Source organism: Tursiops truncatus, chromosome 13, assembly GCF_011762595.2.
Source record: "Tursiops truncatus isolate mTurTru1 chromosome 13, mTurTru1.mat.Y, whole genome shotgun sequence".
Taxonomy (NCBI): domain Eukaryota; kingdom Metazoa; phylum Chordata; class Mammalia; order Artiodactyla; family Delphinidae; genus Tursiops; species Tursiops truncatus.
The window spans coordinates 30,112,264-30,133,548 of NC_047046.1; the positions used below are offsets into that span (position 1 = coordinate 30,112,264).

Below are 21,285 nucleotides of genomic sequence, written 5' to 3' on the forward strand. Positions count from 1 at the left end.
GAGACGCCACCACAAAGCAACGGTGACCTGAAGCCTTCTCCGCCCATGGACCTCATCCTCTATTGGCTTAAAGCACTAACAGTCTCCCAAGGCCAACAGAAGATGTGGAGGAGAGGAGGGGCAGTGGAAGGTGTGATCAGGCTGGCGAGTGATTTCAACACCGTTTCAAACAGAAATCCCCTCTGGCCCTGCCCAGACCCACCCACAGGCTCAGTCCTCCCCTTCCCTCTCTACTCAATTTAAACAAATTTGCTTATATGTGCCTTTTCAGACATGTCCCGCCATACATGTATGGGTTACTAGAATCAGATTAAATTAGAAGAAAGGGTTTCCATGGACTTTTCAAAAACCATTTAACACAATCATCTCCTTATATACACAACTCTAATCACACAGCTCTTACTGTGACACTGACACACACGTGAACGCAGCATAGCACTGGCCTTTTTGTTGCTAATAATTTAAGATGCCGTATTTATGAAATTAATAATAAAGCAACTACTTATCCAGAAGTTTTACTCTAAGTCATTTTTGAAGAGTGTCACAGTACACTGCAGTGACAAGATAGAATTTTAAGACCAGGAGGTTTTTTTAAATTTTTCGTTGCATTGGGTCTTTGTTGCTGCGTGCGGGCTTTCTCTAGTTTCAGTGAGCAGGGGCTTCTCATTTCAGTGGCTTCTCTTGTTGCAGAGCACGGGCTCAGTAGTTGTGGCTCGAGGGCTCTAGAGCACAGGCTCAGTAGTTGTGGCGCACAGGCTTAGTTGCTCCACGGCATGTGGGATCTTCCCGGACCAGGGCTCAAACCCGTGTCCCCCGCATTGGCAGGCAGATTCCTAACCACTGTGCCACCAGGGAAGCCCAAGACCAGGAGGTTTTTACTGCAGTAGTCTACTATCATTTCATCAATCTTACTTACCTTTGAAGATTTCCCTTGTGATTTTCTTCTTCCTATAAAGAAGAAGGAAGTTTATCTGAATTGGTTAACATTGGCTGGCCTTCAGGGTGCTAAGTGATTTGTTTTTTTCTTAGGACAATACCATTTAAAACGTACATGGGAGCCAAGTTTGGGCCAAGAGTGCCTCTGCCTCTCAGCCCTTTGAAGTACAATAATGACACCAGAATCCAGGGGTGATGAGGGGTTAGAGCCTCTGCGTCCAGGGAGGGCCCACGTGAAGGAGAAAAATTGTCTATAAACATTGTCACAAAGTGGCTCTCCTGTGCTCCTCAAAGGGCATCACTAAGCACGTGAGCTTCAAAGCTGCCTCGTTAATGACTGAATGTGTGTGAGTGTGTGAGTGTGTGTGTGTGTGTGTGTGTGTGTGTGTGAGAGAGAGAGAGAGAGAGAGAGAGAACAAACACAAGAGAGGAGAGGGAGAACGGGGAGGAGGAGATGGAGGAGAAGAAGGAAGGGAAGACAAGGGTGAGAGCAAGTTAGGGGAGAGACGTCTCTTGGCCTCAGCCTGTCTATAGAAGTCGGTGTGAGAGGTATAGACTACTACGTATAAAATAAATAAGCTACAAGGATGTATTGTACAGCACAGGGAATACTGCCAATATTTTATAATAACTAAAGGGAGCATAACCTTTAAAAATTGTGAATCACTGTTGTACACCTGCAGCTTACATTGCACACCAACTGTACTGCAATAAAAAATGCAAAAAAGTCGGTGTGACATCCGTAGAGGGCTCTTTGTTTTAGATATCGCCCTTGGGAATCAGGGAAGGTAAGTGACCTCTGCTAAAGAAGAGAACATGCACACACGGTCCTCCTGAGGACACCCCCGTGCGGACCAGTCCTGAGGGGAGCGAGGCCCAGTGAGCCCTGGAGGTACTGCGACTGAGTCCTGGCACAGCAAACCACCTGAGCGTCCCCCAAGGAGCCCTCCCGTGGGATCTGGCCACTGCTTTGAAGATGGCATAGGAGACGATGCCACTAGGTCCCCGGGGTGGCATGCTGGCGCTGTCACCTCTGCTGGGTACAGGTGCTGAGGAGAAGGCACTTGACCTCGCCGACCTGTGACTGAGGGTGATCCCCCACTTCAACATCCCTGCCTGACGGGTACCCCGTCTGCTGAGCGTGTCAAATGACAGGTGCAGCCACTGTGAGATTGGCTCACAGGTATGATTCCTAAAATCAATCTTTAAATCCCAGTTTTTAGAAAGTCATAACCAAAAAAACCCAGTGCTGTGCCGCGGAGATTTCTGCACAGAGCTAAGCTCTTCTATTTGCTGATCTAATTACATAGGTTTCTAGCGTTGGATTTTTTTCCCTTTGCACAGATAAGGTATTTACTGTATGTCATTGGTTAGTGACATTTGTTACTTTCTTTAAAGCAGATTTTTTCCTGTTATTAATGTTTTCTGGAATCAGAAGGCCGTACTATGACTTTAAGAAAACTTGCGGCTCTACACTTCCCAGGATGATCTATTGGGTTTGCCAGAAAGTTCGTTTGGTTAATGAATACGTCGTTAAATAAAATTCTTGCTGAAAATGAAAAATGTCTTTTATTTTTACTTAAAACTGATGGAACTTTTTGGTCACCCCAATATTTCCTCTTGTGTTTCATTGGACACTCCCATTCCTGAGACTCCCATTCACACAGGACCCAAGCCCTGAATTTCTGAGCCTGAGACAAGCAGCTAAGTGAAGCAGGGAGCCTGGGGTCAGGACCACCAAGCAAAGCTCCTGCATCATGAAGCGTTCGTTTTTTACTGACCCCAGAGGCTGTGATATGCAAAACCAGGGGCCTGCCAGCCACTCGGGCGGCTTCCCAAGCCCCTGCCCTCGGTCCTGCCGCAGGTAACTAGACCCCAAACCCAGGCTGACCTCGGGGAAGCAGTTCCTGAACTCCCTCTCGGGCTTGCGGTCTGGAGGCTCCTCTGGCTCGTCGTCCAAGGACAGGGCATCCAGGTAGAGGTTCTCCCGGGCCGAGCACCTGTCCGATTCCTTCAGCTTGGACAGCGGCTGGTCCTCAAACGTGCTGGAGTCAGTGTCCATGCAGGGCCACGTCCCCGTGGGGTGCGGTGCCCAGGGGCTCCCCGTGTGGGCGCAGGGGTGGACATCGCCTTCCTTTTGATCACAGAGGAAACTGCCACCTCTCCGGGGACTGTTCACTTTCTGCAACTTGAGGGTTTTAAAAATGAAAACAGTCAGCCTCGTTTTTCTGTCTGTTGCTCCCTAAGGTCGTGGTTTCTCCACAATTTGGAATTAACATATGGTCTATCTGAAAGATGGTGAGAAGTCTACGTTCTTAAAGTTCTGACCTTAATTTCAAAAATAACACATCACAAATGCTTTTTGAAAAGAAAAATCACAATTTTATATGGACTAGAAAAATCTGCATTAACCACACGCAAGCCAGCTCCTTCTGATGAGAATATGTTATTGCATGTAACTGAGTACTGTGCTCACAGGAAATTACACATGGATTTTTTTAATCTAACATTACCAAACGACACATTTAGAACTCCCTTTCGGTAATTACCTTCAGAACGTGAGGCACACTCAGTGGAAAGCCATCAGTGATAGCAAACTTCTGAGGGTGAATTCGATTTTCCTAACTAGCAGAGTTTCTGAATAACAACAGAGCATGGTCTCCAAATTATTTGAAATGGGTCCTACATAAATCCCGAGTGATCACCTGGGTTACAACCATTGGGTGTCAAAAACATCTGACACTTGGCTTGAGAGGATTAAAATTTAGCTACAGAGGTAATTAAAGATCTGGTATGACTAGAAAAAGAAACAAAAACATGAGCCACGTAGTTTGGAGTCATACTTTTCTCTGACTTGGTAAATGCAAGCAGCAGCAGCAGCAGGGAAACCTCAGGAGACCTGCAACCAGTGTGTGTGGCTGGTCATCTCAGCTCAGTGTCCCTACCTGTAACAGGGGTGCCCCTCTCTCTGGGGCTGTGGGAGGGCTGCAGGCCGGGCCCAGCGTAAAGCTCGCTGTTCGTCAGCAGGACCACCACCGACCCCCCTTGAGGCCTGCGTGATTCCTTGGGCCTGGGTGCACTGATAAACGAACGCCTCATGTCCTCACAGCAGGGGGCCCTTCAGGAGGAGCCGCGTGGAACCACAGGGACAGGCAGAGACACGCGTGCCTGCAGTGCCCTCTCCATGGAGGAGCCCTGAGGGGCTGCCCTGGACCCTCCCGAGCTCCGCTCCAAAACAGGCAGAAAGCACCTTTGACAGGTCGGCTCACACACTCCACGCCCTGGCTGCTCTTTGGACTTGAACTCAAGGGCAGGGGCGGCAGAAGTGGTGCTGAGACGGTGCCCAGAGGCTTTGACCCTCCCTTGGAAGCACATTTATTTACCCTTTAACAAGGCATCTTTCACAAACTACACCTCCTGTCCTAACTCAAGCCTTCATCAGCAAGCTGGATAAGTGTGGCCTGTGTGTCATAGGGAACAAAGCCATGAGGAGTCATGGGGACTTTTACTCATTTCTAGCAATTTCTGAGGTGGTGGAACCAGCCTCAGGGTATTATCTTCATTTTAGGAGAAAGATGGCGATTCAAGCAGCTGCAGCTTAAATGTTAGAGTTTGAGGCAGAATCCCAGTTGAATTAGGGAACAAGCAAGTCACCGGGGCTTTCAGCTCAGCCCCCTCTGCTCTCTACCCCCTCCCCAGTGACATAGCTCTCAAAGATGCTAAATGCTTTCTTTTTTAAAAAAATGAAAAGGAAAGTTTCTTATTATGTTCATCTAATGCATGTCAGTGTAATTTAGTTTCAACATATGATCATCTCCAAGCTATTTCGGGCACAGAATTAAAATGCGAGAATCCCATCTGAAGCTGTAAATGTGCACGGAGGGTGTGTGTGAAGAGCGGGGAGAGTGACTACAGGGGAGAGCTATGATCCAGCACATTCTCACTCAGCAAAGTGGGGCTTCAAAAATAAACCTGGGCAGCCAGGAGCAATGTGCGCTAAAGCTGTAAGTGTTAGTTAGGTTCCCTAAAAATGAGCTGGAGTGGTTTCAGCGGGAGGTTTCTGCGGCCAAGATGCCTCTGCAGTGCTGTCATAGAATAAATGGTCCCTCCAAGGATAGGGTTTCCTAGGAGAGTCATTTCAAACCAGGCATCAGCACCTACTGTACTTAGAGTCCTGCAGTAGAACAACTTACAAAGCAAACACCAAATTTACAAGGTTTGCAGGCAACAGTAAACCCTTGAGAATGTCACTTTACCTGAATTGCTCACAAGAAGAAAGGTTACTTTGTACACAGGTTTTAAAAGAACAGCCTTTCATGCTGCAGAGGTAACTGATTTAAGGAAGTCACTGGAAGAAGAATGACCTGGGAGCTTTCATTTAGTTCTTTACCACAGCCAACTCCTCAGGCCTCTGCAGGCTAACAGACTGAACAATTCGGAGGAGAAAGTAGTGTAACTCCAGGAAAGTTAACTCTCACGCATCAGATCCGGGTTGAGACAGATGCTGATAAGATGGTGTGTGTTACATGACCTTAACCACATTCCCACAGTCATTCGTCATATCAGATGCCTCACATGGCACAGAAATTATGTAGGAATTCAACACCACCGGGCAAGTACGAAGCATGTGTTCTCAAAGTGGAAAACGGATTTAGTGTTACTTCTTTCGCCATCTGTATTAGGTCATCACAGACAAGGTTACACGGCCCACCGCATAGATATCGAGGGGCATACGTTATGAAGAATGTTTGTCTACGTGTCTTGTTGTAGATGTCTGCACATCTACGGAATGTGCAGCTAAAAGTTAAATGAATAAACAACTCAATAACTGATTAAAAAAAATCTACACACACTATACTTCAGCCAATTTCCTCTTTTACAGAGAATACCTGCTTTTCCTCATTTTCAGGATTGGGTACTGTGATTTTTTAAATGTCAATTATTTGTGGGGGGGAAGGCTGGATTTATTTTTGAAAGCCACAATTGCATATCTGAAGCGTCAACAAACCCTCTTCTAAAAACAGCAATGAAATCATTGTACAAAGCCTGCGGGATCCACCACACAGATTTCAGGAACAGATGAATGAACGCCCCAGAACCCACGTGTCTTGAGTCCATTTTGCTCAAAGATGTTAACCTTGATGACTGAGGTTCTGAGGCTGTCATTGTGGTAGGGCCATGGCAGTAGTGACAGTCTGGAAGTGGAGTTCAGCCCCTGCCCACTCATCTTTCCAAAGATAGTCTTAAAATGGGGTGGCTGTTCATCCCTAGGGCATTAACTCTTCGAACATTAAATGTCACAGGATGTCTTACTAATTTTTCCTTTACTAGAAATTCCTCATTTCTCAAAGTAAAATGAAGCCCTTAAAAGACTTGCTTAACTTACATCCAACGTGTGACTTCCAAAATGAAGCCATGATGAGACCAACAAGCCTACAGCTCACGGGCAAAGGGGTGATGACGATGGCCTTGCTGGGGTGCGGGAGGGACAGTGTGTACGGTCCTGGAGGGATGGCCAGGAGGGACCCTCCCTGATAACGAGGTACCTGGAGGAGCCAGGATACTGGTTAACGAACAACGGATGAATCCGTGACCACTTTGTAAGGGTATGTGCTGCATCTGCCCCTACGATTCCCACCCGACAGCTGATCCTCTGCATAGAGCACAGGCACACAGGGGATTTAAGACAGAAGATTCTTCTCAGGTGCCACATTTCTAGGCCGAACAGGAAGTGGCCAACTTTCCTTCGATAGAATTTGGGGAATTTTGAAATGAGCCATATCATCGACCAGTCTGGTGACTCAGCTGTGTGAGTAACCAAACCCAGGAAGGATGTCGGGCCTCTTTATCTGCAGTGCACTTCTGCTCAGAGGTTTCAGAGCCAAAGATTCCTGGTCCTTTTCAGTTCTCTCTCCCTCGCCCCCTCCCATCTCAGCAGTGAGCAGAAACGGACCTTTGCCACTGCACCTGCAGAACACAGGTCCCATGTCTAGGGATAATACAGCACATTTTCCAAAAGGCAGCATGGATATTTAGAATAATGAAGTTATTTTTCCTGCATTCAGTTTATTGATTAATACATTTCCTTGAGGCCTCCTGAATTTATAAGTGTGACAGGCTGAACTACAGTGCATGCTATGTAAAAATCCAGCCAGGGTAGAATCCCAGTCCTTCATCAGTTTCATGTGAAAATTTAATTTGTGCCCTACTCAGGCAGGACTGCAGCTACACAAACTGTCCTAAGGCTGACGCAAGGCAGGGAGTGATTATCTCTAGAACAACAACTCCCCCTTTCCCACAGAACTCATCTACATTTTTCAGTGTTTGTTTAGCTGAAGATGATGAACGATCAGTCACTTCCCCAACTGTGTCCTGTCTAATCACAGCTCCACTAGATCCACAGCAGGTGCAAACAGCCTGACTTCCTGCTGACTTCAGCAGTTTCTTTACTAACGGACAACAATTCCATTCAAGCTGGAGCAGTCACCATGACCACATCTTTAGTGGCAGACTTAAAAGCTAGTTTGCTTTTTGGTAGAAATCACTTCCTAAGGCCTGAAATAATCTCATCTTTCAAGTTTAGTCTTTAAACACCTTTAAAAAGTTACCCCCCAACCGTACACACACAGGGAAGTTACCCACAGACTTTCCGATGAAAAGGTCTGTGTCATGGGAGGGCTGAGCCTAGGTCTCCAACACCAGAACTCCTAGGATTTCTTCCTCTTCCTCTGGAAGCCCCTACATCAGCCTGATGCAGCAGAGACCTCCGAGTTGTCTGATTTTCCCCTTCTGAGTGCTCTGATTTCCAGGTCAGGCGTCTCCGCCTCCTCCCCTGGGGCATCCTCACCTGTTCGATTCTCCACAGGAGCTCCTTCTCCTGCCGCCCCCACTCCTGCCGCTCCCGGTCCAGGCGGTCGAGAAGCTCTACCTTCTCTCGGTTCCAGTTCTTCTCGCTGTGGTGGATCTGCCATCGCAGGTCCATGACCAGCCCATGACTGTCAGCCAGGAGCTTCTGCTGTGCCTCCCTCTCCTTCGTGAACACCCCTTTGCTGTCAGCAGAGGAGCCCAGGTCTCCCAAGCTTTTCTCCGTCTTCGCTTCCAGCTGTCAAGGAGAACAGACTTAGGAACTTAGTCCCTGACAGTCTCGCGTTAGTAGGTGAAGAAAATCTCAGCACGTTCATGTATTATCCCTGGAAACATGTTTAAACCAAGATCTAACCAATCTTATGGAGGAAGCACTTTTCATCTTTAAAGTCATAATTAAAAACATCTGACATGGGAGAAAATGTGTAAACAGAGCAACTGACAAAGGATTAATCTCCAAAATATACAAGCAGCTAATGCAGCTCAGTATCAAAAAAACAAACAACCCAGTCCCAAAATGGGTAGAAGACCTAAATAGACATTTCTCCAAAGAAGATATACAGATTGCCAACAAACACGTGAAAGGATGCTCAACATCACTAATCATTAGAGAAATGCAAATCAAAACTACAGTGAGGTATCACCTCACACCAGTCAGAATGGCCATCATCAAAAAATCTACAAACAGTAAATGCTGGAATGGGTGTGGAGAAAAGGGAACCCTCTTGTACTGTTGGTGGGAGTGTAAATTGATACAGCCGCTATGGAGAACAGTATCCAGGTTCCTTAAAAAACTAAAATTAGAACTACCATATGACCCAGCAATCCCACTACTGGGCATATACCCTGAAAAAACCATAATTTAAAAAGAGGCGTGGGGGCTTCCCTGGTGGCGCAGTGGTTGGGAGTCCGCCTGCCGATGCAGGGGACACAGGTTCGTGCCCCGGTCCGGGAGGATCCCACGCGCAGCGGAGCAGCTGGGCCCGTGAGCCATGGCCACTGAGCCTGCGCGTCTGCAGCCTGTGCTCCGCAACGGGAGAGGCCACAACAGTGAGAGGCCCGCGTACCGCCCCCCCCCCCCCACAAAAAAAAGCGTGTACCACAATGTTCATTGCAGCACTATTTACAATAGCCAGGACACGGAAGCAACCTAAGTGTCCATCGACAGATGAATGGATAAAGAAGATGTGGCACATATATACAATGGAATATTAGCCATAAAAAGAAACGAAATTGAACTATTTGTAGTGAGGTGGATGGACCCAGAGTCTGTCATACATACAGAGTGAAGTAAGTCAGAGAAAAACAAATACCGTATGCTAACACATATATATGGAATCTTTAAAAAAAAAAAGTGGTTCTGATGAACATAGAGGCAGGACAGGAATAAAGATGCAGACGCAGAGAATGGACTTGAGGACACAGGGAGGGGGAAGGGTAAGCTGGGATGAAGTGAGAAAGTAGCATTGACATATATACACTACCAAATGCAAAATAGCTAGCTAGTGGGAAGCAGCTGCATAGTACAGGGATCTCCAGCTCAGTGCTTTCTGACCATCTAGGGGGTGGGAGGGAGACACAAGAGGGAGGGGATATGGGGATATACATATACATATAGCTGATTCACTTTGTTGTACAGCAGAAACAACATTGTAAAGTAATTATACTCCAATAAAGACGTTAAAAAAAAAAATCTGACAGAGTCACACAGAAGGTGAAGCAGTGAATCCACCCAGCTTCCCAGAGTCTGCTTCTTACTCTCCCTTCCCAACTGTGAGTCACCACATCTCTTGCCTGTCCTGCTGTACAACTCCTTGCAGGCAGGCACGTGTCTGTCCCTACATCCTTAGCCCCCATGTGGAACCTGGTGATGGGAGAGGGATGTAACCTGGCAGTCTATAATAACACCCAGGAGATTAAAGACCAAAAACTAACAAGCAAAAGAACTCCCATCTAGACATCACATGCAAACTGCTGAAAACCAAAGAGGAAACTTTGGAGGCAGACAGAGAAAAAAAATAAACCACAAATGGAGGTGCGCAGACGAGAATGACAGCAGACCTGTCCTCGGAAAGTATGTAAGTCAGGGGGGAAAATGGAGTGACATCTTGAAAGGGCTGGAGGGGGAAAATGTCAACCTCAACAGAATTCTATACTTAGCAACAGCATCTTTCAAAAATGATGGAAGAAAAATGCTTTTTCAACAAATGAAAACTTTAAAGCAGGCTTACATTTCAAGAAATGATAGAGGAAATTTTCAGGCACAAGGAATATGATATCAACAAACACTTTGACCTGCACAAAAAATGAACACTGGAAATGACCTAAATACAAATATAACTCATTTCCTCCTGTTTTTAACTGCTTTAGAATACTACTGAGTGTCTGAAGTAAAAATAGTTGCATTGTGTTTTGTCTTTACAGAATGTGTAGAAGTAAACTGACAACAGTACAGAGGACAGGAGGAGGGAATTGGGGGTGTACTGTTGTTGGTGAATGTGATAAATTTTAGTGAAAGATTCATGAACATAAAGATGAATCCTTTTGCCTATTCTAGTTCAACAGATCCCCGAAGTCTACCCATGGACCCATGTTAATCCATTCAATTCTAATGGTTTCTAATCCATTCCCTACCTCGATACCAGAATTACTTCTTAAAAACGCAAGTCAAAATGCTTTACTCGCATGATAAAATCAGGATTAATGTTTCAGTTCTTCGGCTGTTCTGCTTCCCACTCGTATGTGACAAGGTGCAGCTCCTCCGGTGTGCCATGCTCCTTTCTTCATGATGTCCCTTTTTTGTCCAAAGACTGTTTCTCTCCTTTTCCATGTGCCCACTCCTGTTCATCCTCCGAGATTCATTATAAGCAGGGCTTTCACAAACAACCCTTCCCTGAACCCTCAAGCCGAGGTGTGTGCCCTGCATGCCCCCCCATCCCTGAGAGCCTGTGTACAGGCCTGGCGGGGCACTTGCCACACTAGTACTAACTGTGGCCCTTGTCTGGTCTCCCACTGCACTGAGAAGCCTTTCAAGATCTGTCTTATTTGTTGGGGGATCCTGGCAGTTAGAGCAAGGTCTGACCTAGGAGTCAACTGAAGGAATCGCAGGTTTGGGAACTGACACAAGATGGCCTCCACTGAGGGAAAATACTTCACTTTCGGTAGAATTCAACTGTTGTGCATTTAAGTAGAAAAGGATAAAGATGAGTGAACTAGCATCAGCCCACATCCATCATTCCCCGGGCTCCAAATGTCTGAGAAACTGGCTCACATCAAAGATTATGCCTCCTCTTTTTAGCTACGCTTACATCTCTGAAAATATTTAGATTTTTCCACTATAAACATAGTTTCAAGTAAGTTTAAAGGCAGCTCATCAGAACGTCCTTACTCATTTCATATCCACTGCCAGCTCTTCAGGCTGTGAACTAAGATAAACAGAAAATCTAGTAAGAACCTCCTACCCAGCAGTAGGCAGGAGTCATAACTGGGTTAGCGGCTGCACCCCTTGCCCAGCCTGGCCTGGTGCTTTGGTCCAGCTATGCTTTGCTGCTTCGCCTGTGCTCCCCCCAGGGATGTGAGCCGGACACTTCTGCTCCCTTGGACCAGGCAGCAGTGCCCGTGAACTTGTGGGTACCACAGGAGCTGTCTTCTTTTGACAGGACAGGCCCTTTAATCTTTTATCAAGGCCATTTAGGAGATGTCTTCTTTCCAGGCAAGTTTTTTCTTTCATGACTGAGCCAATTCATATAAAGTTTTGATTACTTTATGGTTTGCCTCAAAACAGGGCCTAGAAAATAGATTATCAAAGACGTGCAGACCTTTCCTCCCTTATCGTGATCAAGGGGCTGGAAGAAACCTGGAGAAGCAATCTGAGCGAGCAGACCCTACATGGGAAGTGACACCGCTTTCAAAGACTTCCAGGGAGAAAGCACTTAGAAAACAGCGTTCCTGGCTCAGCCCGATCTTAACGACCAGGGCTGGGGTCTCAAACTCCGAGAGGCTCTGCTCTCTTGTGGGCGGTGGAGGCAGTAACCTGCTCTCAGCTCCAGTTGCACTAAAGGCTCTGTGATCTGAGGCGACACGCTTTTCTGGGCCTCGGGCTCCTTCCATGTAAATAAGGACACCGAAATTGATCAGACTTCCAGGGCTTACGTAGTGGAGGTAGGTCTACAAGCTTTTTCTGGTATTGGGAGAAATCTAACGGAAAGCATTCATTTCCTTTTTTCAGAGGTAACTAAACCACAATCTGCTTTTTCTTTGCCCCTGTCTGAATTCTGTCAGTGCACTCTGGTCACGTTTTTCACCCTGGCCATGCTTCAGTGGCACTAAAGACAGCCTTGCTCCCTTCTCGCCACCTCTTCACCAACACTTGATATTTCTAGTTTTCCTGATAAGAACCATTCCAGCAGGTGTGAGGTGACAGCTCATTGTGGTTTTGATTTGCATTTCCCTGATGATTAATAACGTAGAACATGTTTTCATGTATCTTGTTACCTGAAGAAAACGAAAACACTAATGCAAAAAGATATCCCCCATGTTCATAGCAGCACTATTTACAACAGCCGAGAAATAATGCATAACGTAAGTGTTCATCGACAGATGAATAGATAAAGAAGATGTGGTACTTTTGTATAATGGAATACTACTCAACCATGAAAAAGAATGAAATAATGCCATTTGCAGCAACATGGATGGACCCCAAAGGCATTATGCTAAGTGAAATAAGTTAGACAAAGATAAATACTGTATGATTTCTGGTATATGTGGACTCTATAAATATTATAAATGAAGCCAAGCTCAGAGATGCATGGAACAGATTGGGGGTTGCCAGGGGAAGAGGGCAGGGAATGGGTGAACGCTTTTTGCTTTTAAATAAATTTAATAATAATAAAAAGAGACAACCTTGTTCTACACAGAATGGGAAAATAAACGCTACTTTTGAAATGCTGCTGGGTTGGGGCAGTGTTCTAGATCTGGGAGAGGTAATAGTAGGGAAAAGACAGCACTGTGGGAAGGCGGGGACTTTCTAGGGTGGCAGAGGCAGCTGCTCCTGGCTTTCTCCTCGCACCTTCTTTCCCTGGCAGGGCCCTGGGATCCGGACCCTCCCCGCGGTCGGAGCGGAGCCCTGGTGGCCGTACCTGCTCCAGTCGGCATGTGAGCGCGGCCCATTCCACGTCCCAGGAGGCCTTATCGCCGGCATATTGTTGTTGCAGCCGCCGCCGTGCACGTTCGTCCTCGCGCAGCTCCACGCGCAGCTCCTCCAGCAGTGCCTTGAGCGCGCAGAACAGCGGCTGGTTCTCTGCCACCTGCGGGGACACCGGGCGGCTCTGCCATCTCACAAGGGCGAGGACAGGAGCCTGGCAAGCAAAAGGGCACTGGGGCCGGACTGTCTCCAAGGTGGGTGGGAGGGAATCTGCAGTTAGTGGCAGAGCCGGGTTGCCTGGTCGCCTGCAGGCTCTGGGGCTGACGCTGCCAAGGGCTCATTGCATTAGGATGCTAGCGCCACAGGAACCTGGATCAGAGACGGGAGGAAGCTGTGGGAGGCCAGGGGGAGCCAAGCCAGGGCTGCCAGGACACTCTGCTTGACTTCAGATGTCCCGGCTCTGGTTGAGGAGCAGAAATAACGAGATACCAACACTCACGTATGTATGCTGTCATTTGAGTGCCAGATGTTGAACCAGAAGGGAATTAATAAAGGGCTCGTGTCTCTCATCAACATAGGTGGTCATACTCAGACTTGTAGTTACGTTACTAAGAAATCATATATTACAATATATGACAAGCATAGTCATGGGGTGGGGGTGAATTTTGAGGTTTAACAATTAAAGCCAAAGGTAGAGTGTGTGGAGAAAAGGGAACCCTCTTGCACTGTTGGTGGGAATGTAAATTGACATAGCCACTATGGAGAACAGTATGGAGGTTCCTTAAAAAACTAAAAATAGAACTACCATACGACCCAGCAATCCCACTACTGCGCATATACCCTGAGAAAACCATGATTCAAAAAGAGTCATGTACCACAATGTTCATTGCAGCTCTCTTTACAATAGCCTGGAGATGGAAACAACCTAAGTGTCCATCAACGGATGGATAAAGAAGATGTGGCACATATATACAATGGAATATTACTCAGCCATAAAAAGAAACGAAACTGAGTTATTTGTAGTGAGGTGGATGGACCCAGAGTCTGTCATACACAGTGAAGTAAGTCAGAAAGAGAAAAACAAATACCGTATGCTAACATATATATATATGGAATCTAAAAAAAAAATTTGTTATGAATAACCCAGGGATAGGACAGGAATAAAGACGCAGATGTAGAGAATGGACTGGAGGACACAGGGAGGAGGAAGGGTAAGCTGGGATGAAGTGAGAGTGGCATGGACATATATACACTACCAAATGTAAAATAGATAGCTAGTGGGAAGCAGCCACATAGCACAGGGAGATCAGCTCAGTGCTTTGTGACCACCTAGGGGGGTGGGATGGGGGAGGGTGGGAGGGAGACGCAAGAGGGAGGAGATATGGGGATATATGCATATGTATAGCTGATTCACTTTGCTATAAAGCAGAAACTAACACACCACTGTAAAGCAATTATACTCCAATAAAGATGTTAAAATAAAAAAAAGCCAAAGGTAAACGGTTAACTTGTTCGTGAAGGCTTCCTCGTGGTCCCCGAGATAGAATCACTACCCCTCCTGCTCACTAATGGCAGGAAGAACCACTGCACCTACTTGTTTATCCTGTTCCTCCCCTGTCCCCCAGATCTGTAAGTTGTGGGAGGAGACAGTGCTTAGCTCATGGGAAGCATGCAAACAGGTCTGATAAATGAAGAATGGATTTTTATTACTAATCTACTTATACCTAACTTAAAAGATTTTATATTTTCTAAAACCTGTCCAGCCCTTTGGACACACATTTCAAAACTGTGATTGCTATCTTAGTATGCTTCAGCATGGGCATTTTTCCAGAAAGGTTTGGCCAAGTGAATTAATACACACTGAATCAATTATGGTACCTGGATGATAAAAGCCACACGAGCCCATCTCTTCCCATCAGAAAACACTAAAAGCCTATCTCGAGCTCCCAGACTGGTCTCAGGGCAATCCTGTTTGGTATATTTATGAGGCAGGAGAAATAAAAGCTCTCTCAGTCCTGCTGGAGGCAGGTTGTCTGTAATATGGGAAGACAGAGAATCCGCTACATGGTAAACCTCCAGTGCCGGGGCAGCGAGGAGTGGACCTCCAGCCTGGATCTGCATGCCCATCAGCCTTCTGTCCTCCATCAGCTCGAGAGCCAGCTGTGCTTCTAAAAGCATCTAGTCAGTGCACGAAACATACATGTACGTATACAAAAATGGCTAACTGCATTTGGGAAGAATTTGAGATACTTCCCATATATGTGTGGATTTAAATAAAGTTGAATTAGAAAAGAGAAATTCCTTAACATGAGATTTATCACTGAAAACACCATAGTTTTCTCCATAGTTTATCTGAAGAGTTTTAATATTAGATACAGTAGACTTTTGGTTGAGTGGAATGGTCTGTTTGTTAGCATTTATTGCTCCTTGATTTTTCTCACCTTGAACAGCAGTTTTCACTTTTAGCTCTGAGATGAAAGGCACTAAGAGGACAATTCAGTTAACATTTGCAAAACTCAGCAGAGAGAGAACATTCTAAAAATCCTACATGTTCTTTCCAACCATCTGAATAGAAGTAAATTACCTCTATTCTCAACGAGATGCTCATAAAATGTGTGAAATTGTATCGATAATAAATGCAGAAGTTCCTTTCAACTCTACACCAAAAGTATTTAAAAATGATAGAAGTGCAAGTGAGTGACAAGACGTGTTGCAACAATCTTTTCACAAATACACATCTCCCTAAGTACAGAATTTGTTTGCTGAAAAATTAGATATGGTTTATGATAGATTTGATTTCTTCATCTGTGGATTTTAAATTTAAAAAAAAAATCATTACTTTTTTCAAGTCAAACAGTTTTAAGCATAAAATAACTAATAATTTTGATCCACTCTTTGGAGTAGTCATCTCATTTTCACTTTAGAAAAAGCAGAAAACCACATAATAAATTCTTATATGTTATCAATAACTCCCTGTGAAGCCCAAGTCCTGTGTGTGGTCAGCTGTGGGCTTCTTAGGCATATAACAAACAGCCGTGACAACATTAGGACCAGAACTTTGTGCTCCTTGAAAGCAGGGTTCACATGACAGTCCTTCTGCAGATTGAAAATTTGCTTCCTCTGGAAGTAAGTACTTTTTGGCATTAGCAGATATCAGATTAAATAATATTAAGCCTTAATGTTTTGATGCACATTTGGGTCACAGTAATCAACATAATGTCCTGTTATACCAATATTATATTTAATCATCATGGAATGAGCTCAAAATTGCTTCGGGGTGAGGGTGGCCAAAGGGAACAAGAGCCCAGAGAATTGATGATATTTGGTACCTGTTCCCATAGTCACCCGGGAGCAGCAGTGTGGCCTGGCAAGCAGCCAGCCTAGCTCTGCCACTGGAGAACAATGGCAAGGGCTGACGTCCAAGGGAATGAGCCATAGATGGGCATGATCCTTCCAAATCCTGTTACACACACAAAAACCCAATGACGGTAACTAATGCTAATGGTTTCTAATGGGCCAAGGTGTGTTAGTCATTCACCTACAGAACCTTGCTTGCATCTCACATCTACCCTGAGTGCACACTGTCACGTGCCTGCGTTACAGGGGAGGAACCACAGTGACTGGAGACCTGTCTGGCTGTGAGGAAGTGTGGAGCTCGAGTGCAATCCAGGCCTGTGCCACCTGAGGCCAGACAAGCCCACCAACATAGGTGAGTTCTGGCATCATACCCTATCCGGGCTTTTTTTTTTTTTTTTTAAGATGCCTAATCTCTGTGAAGCAAATTCCATCCCCCCACATCAGGAGAAATAATAATAGTGAACTATCCTGAAAGAATTCCTAGAAGCTACTCCACTCACTTTTTCTCTCAGTGGTGGCCCTTTGCTGGGCTATGTTTTTGGTAAAAAGACCCAAATCAAGTCGAGAATGGAATCAAGACTCTGGTCCGTTTCGAGGTCTTCAGGTGAAAGTCTCGGATACAGAGCTTTCTGAACCTTCTGTGCCAGGGTCAAGGCTCTGCGACCTTTTAACTTATATATCTGGTAAGTGTGGTCAATTAAAAAGACCAACCTTTTGATCTCCTTAAGACCACCTGGTTGGTTTTCTTGCAAAGAAACAGGAGAAAATGGTTCCAGTATTTCCTTTTCCTCATTCTAAGGGCATTTCAGCCCTTCCAAGCTCCTCTCTCTTGGGGAAGGCTTAAAAGAATCCCAAAGTTGGCATCAGGAGCTTGACTGTGCTATAACGTTTTAAGCTTATAACAGGTTCAAGGTTGGGCTTCAGCCAATAGGACTGCTACCCAATTATAGGACATAAGAAAATATTAATAGAAACTGAAAAAGAAATTTATAGGAAGGTAGCATACCAATTGGTGAGGCAATACCAGCTACTTTAGAGAATCACTTTTGCCTAAGATTTCTAAGATGTGCATCATCTAATTCTGTGAAAGAGCTAAACTGCCATCAACTACTTTGCCTGCATCACAGCCATTAACTTGGAGATGGGTTTAATCTAAAGTTGGAACAGAGGTACTGACCTGCTGCTATGGGCTGACCCGCAAAAAGCCAGTCACAAAATAGAGGTGCTGGCCTCCACCTCCTACTCACTTGGGCAGAGAGTTCTGGAATGCTGTGGTGGCTGCCCCGACCCCCAACACAGGCATGCATAGTTCCTACTTGATACATATAAAGAGAGGGGCCTCCTCCAGGTTCAAAATAAAATAACTCTTCCACCAGCAGGAGCCCCAAGACAAGTCCTCTACTGAGATTAGCCAGAAAGGATACAGTTACACATCCAGCAACATTTTAACAGATAAGCCATTTGTCATTCCTACCTTCATTGTTACATTCAGATTAAGATTCTTTTCTAAAACCCTTATCCCCCACAGATAAAAGAGAACCAGTCATTGAAGACTGGCCGTGAAAGTATAATCTATGATGGAAGTTTGCAGAGATGATGGACTCATCTATGGACAGAACTCCTGTGTTCACTGGCTGAGGATACACCAGGTGGTCTGGGCCGTGCAGGCTCCGTGCCTGCAGGTCACCATCATTTTCACCAAGAGCCTCTGGGGAATAAAGGTGGGTGTGTGAGAGAACAAATAGATGTAGGTTGAATAACGTACAAACCCAGAGCTGTCGCCAAAGACTTCAAAGAAACAAGGGCAGGTCTGATGAAAGTCAAGTGGCCAGATGGGAACAGTGAGCTTCTTAGCAAGCTTCTTAGCGTATTTAGATCTCCTGCCACTCTCTGAAAGATACGTCGCAAACTGCCGGCCACAGTTAGCTCTGCGAAGTGGAACTGGGGCCAAGAGAGTATTTCCTTGGGTACCCTTTGGTACTGTGACCCTCCACGTCCTGCACATACTATTTTCACAGTAATAGAAACAAACAAACAGAATACACAGCAAGAATAAAGTGTTTCCTAACCTTAAGCTCTGGTCTGGTTCCTTTCATACAGAGTTGCATGTCTCCTAGGCAAGGTTATAGTGTTGAAGAGTCTGAAGAATAAATCTGGTGCAGCATACACAAATGAAAGATAAAAGCTACCTAGGCTCCAGTGGAGCACTTGCTTATTTCAAAAATTAAATCAGGGCAGATCACAGGTCTGATGTGCAGAAGTGCTCTTTCCGGAAGTTTTTGCATCTTGGGCAGAGCAGAAAGGGTGGGCTGCCAGCAAGTGGGATGCTGGGCACCAGGTGAGTCCAAGTCCAGGAAGTCCTGGAGCCAAAGGCATTCTGTCTACAGGGGAAAGGCTGGCTTTGACCTAGGGCAGCCCCCAAAGGCCCTATACTGAAAATGGGTCCTGAGTCACTAGCAAAGGTCCAGGGGAGCAGATTCTACCCGGTCCTCAGGCTGGATCCCTGGTCAGCCTCCTCAGTGACCAGGGGCAGTTGAAGGAAGACTTGAACATGAAACATAATTGCATTAGATCATGCTCTGAAGTTTAGGTTCTTCACATTTACACTTAGATGCTTTACCAGATCAGAAATAAATGAAAAAGAAATGAAGGAAACAACAGCAAAGATCAATAAAACCAAAAGCTCATTCTTTGAGAAGATAAACAGAATTGATAAACCATTAGCCAGACTCATCAAGAAAAAAAGGGAGAAGACTCAAATCAACAGAATTAGAAATGAAAAAGGAGAAGTAACAACTGACAGTGCAGAAATACAAAGGATCATGAGAGGTTACTACAAGCAACTCTATGCCAATAAAATGGATAATCTGGAAGAAATGGACAAATCATTGGAAAAGCACAACCTTCTGAGACTGAACCAGGAAGAAATAGAAAATACAAACAGACCAATCACAAGCCCTGAAATTGAGACTGTGATTAAAACTCTTCCAACAAACGAAAGCCCAGGACCAGATGGCTTCACAGGCGAATTCTATCAGACATTTAGAGAAGAGATAACACCTGTCCTTCTCAAACTCTTCCAAAATATAGCAGAGGAAGGAACACTCCCAAACTCATTCTACGAGGCCACCATCACCCTGATACCAAAACAAGACAAAGATGTCACAAAGAAAGGAAACTACAGGCCAATATCACTGATGAACACAGATGCAAAAATCCTCAACAAGATACTAGCAAACAGAATCCAACAGCACATTAAAAGGATCATACACCATGATCAAGTGGGGTTTATCCCAGGAATGCAGGGATACGCAAATCAATCAATGGGGTACACCATATTAACAAACTGAAGGAGAAAAACCATATGGTCATCTCAACAGATGCAGAAAAAGCTTTTGACAAAAATTCAACACCGATTTATGACAAAAACTCTCCAGAAAGTAGGCATAGAGGGAACTTACCTCAACATAATAAAGGCCATATATGACATATCCACGGCCAACATCGTTCTCAGTGGTGAAAAACTGAAACTATTTCCTCTAAGATCAGGAACAAGACAAGGTTGTCCACTCTCACCACTATTATTCAACATAGTTTTGGAAGTTTTAGCCACAGCAATCAGAGAAGAAAAAGAAATAAAAGGAATCCAAATTGGAAAAGAAGAAGTAAAGCTGTCACTGTTTGCAGATGACATGATACTATACATAGAGAATCCTAAAGAATCTACCAGAAAACTAATAGAGCTAATCAATGAATGATACAAAATTAATGCAAAGAAATCTCTTGCATTGCTATACACTAATGATGAAAAAGCTGAAAGAGAAATTAAGGAAACACTCCCATTTACCATTGCAACAAAAGGAATAAAATACCTAGGAATAAACCTACCTAAGGAGACAAAAGACCTGTATGCAGAAAACTATAAGACACTGATGAAAGAAATTAAAGATGATACAAACAGATGGAGAGATATATCATGACTATACTACCCAAAGCAATCTACAGATTCAGTGCAATCCGTATCAAACTACCAATGGCATTATTCACAGAACTGGAACAAAAAATTTCACAATTTGTATGGAAACAAAGACCCCAAATAGCCAAAGCAATCTTGAGAACGAAAAAAAAACAGAGCTGGAGGAATCAGCCTCCCGACTTCAGACTATACTCCAAAGCTACAGTAATCAAGACAGTATGGTACTGGCACAAAAACAGAAATATAGATCAATGGAACAGGATAGAAAACCCAGAGATAAACCCACGCACATATGGTCACCTTATTTTTGATAAAGGAGGCAAGAATATACAATGGAGAAAAGACAGCCTCTTCAATAAGTGGTGCTGGGAAAACTGGACAGCTCCATGTAAAAGAATGAAATTAGAACACTCCCTAACACCATACACAAAAATAAACTCAAAATGGATTAAAGACCTAAATGTAAGGCCAGACACTATAAAACTCTTAGAGGAAAACATAGGCAGAACACTCTAGGACATAAATCACAGCAAGATCCTTTTTGACCCACCTCCTAGAGAAATGGAAATAAAAACAAAAATAAATAAACGGGACCTAATGAAACTTAAAAGCTTTTGCACAGCAAAGGAAACCATAAGCAAGACGAAAAGACAACCCCCAGAACGGGATAAAATATTTGCAAATGAAGCAACTGACAAAGGATTAATCTCCAAAATTTACAAGCAGCTCATGCAGCTCAATATCAAAGAAGCAAACAACCCAATCCAAAAATGGGCAGAAGACCTAAATAGACATTTCTCCAAAGATATACAGACTACCAACAAACACGTGAAAGGACGCTCAACATCACTAATCATTAGAGAAATGCAAATCAAAACTACCATGCGGTATCACCTCACACCGGTCAGAATGGCCATCATCAAAAAATCTACAAACAATAAACGGTGGAGAGGGTGTGGAGAAAAGGGAACCCTCTTGCACTGTTGGTGGGAATGTAAATTGATACAGC

At 44.8% G+C, this 21,285-nt stretch overlaps 1 protein-coding gene across 6 annotated transcripts in view; it reads right to left on the reverse strand.

Annotated features, from left to right (window-relative positions):
- Positions 1-21,285, reverse strand: part of MTCL1 (microtubule crosslinking factor 1) — a 131,051-nt gene that overhangs the window by 8,212 nt on the left and 101,554 nt on the right. For all 6 annotated transcript variants that reach the window (XR_012325320.1, XM_019920786.3, XM_073790532.1 and 3 more), the window contains 4 exons: positions 12,939-13,106; positions 7,784-8,038; positions 2,828-3,124; positions 917-948 (listed from right to left, as the gene is read on the reverse strand). Coding sequence is in view for 5 of the 6 variants with exons in the window: in XM_019920786.3 (XP_019776345.2) it covers positions 917-948; positions 2,828-3,124; positions 7,784-8,038; positions 12,939-13,106 (752 nt within the window). In the remaining variant the exon portion in view is untranslated. The remainder of the gene's footprint in view (positions 1-916; positions 949-2,827; positions 3,125-7,783; positions 8,039-12,938; positions 13,107-21,285) is intronic.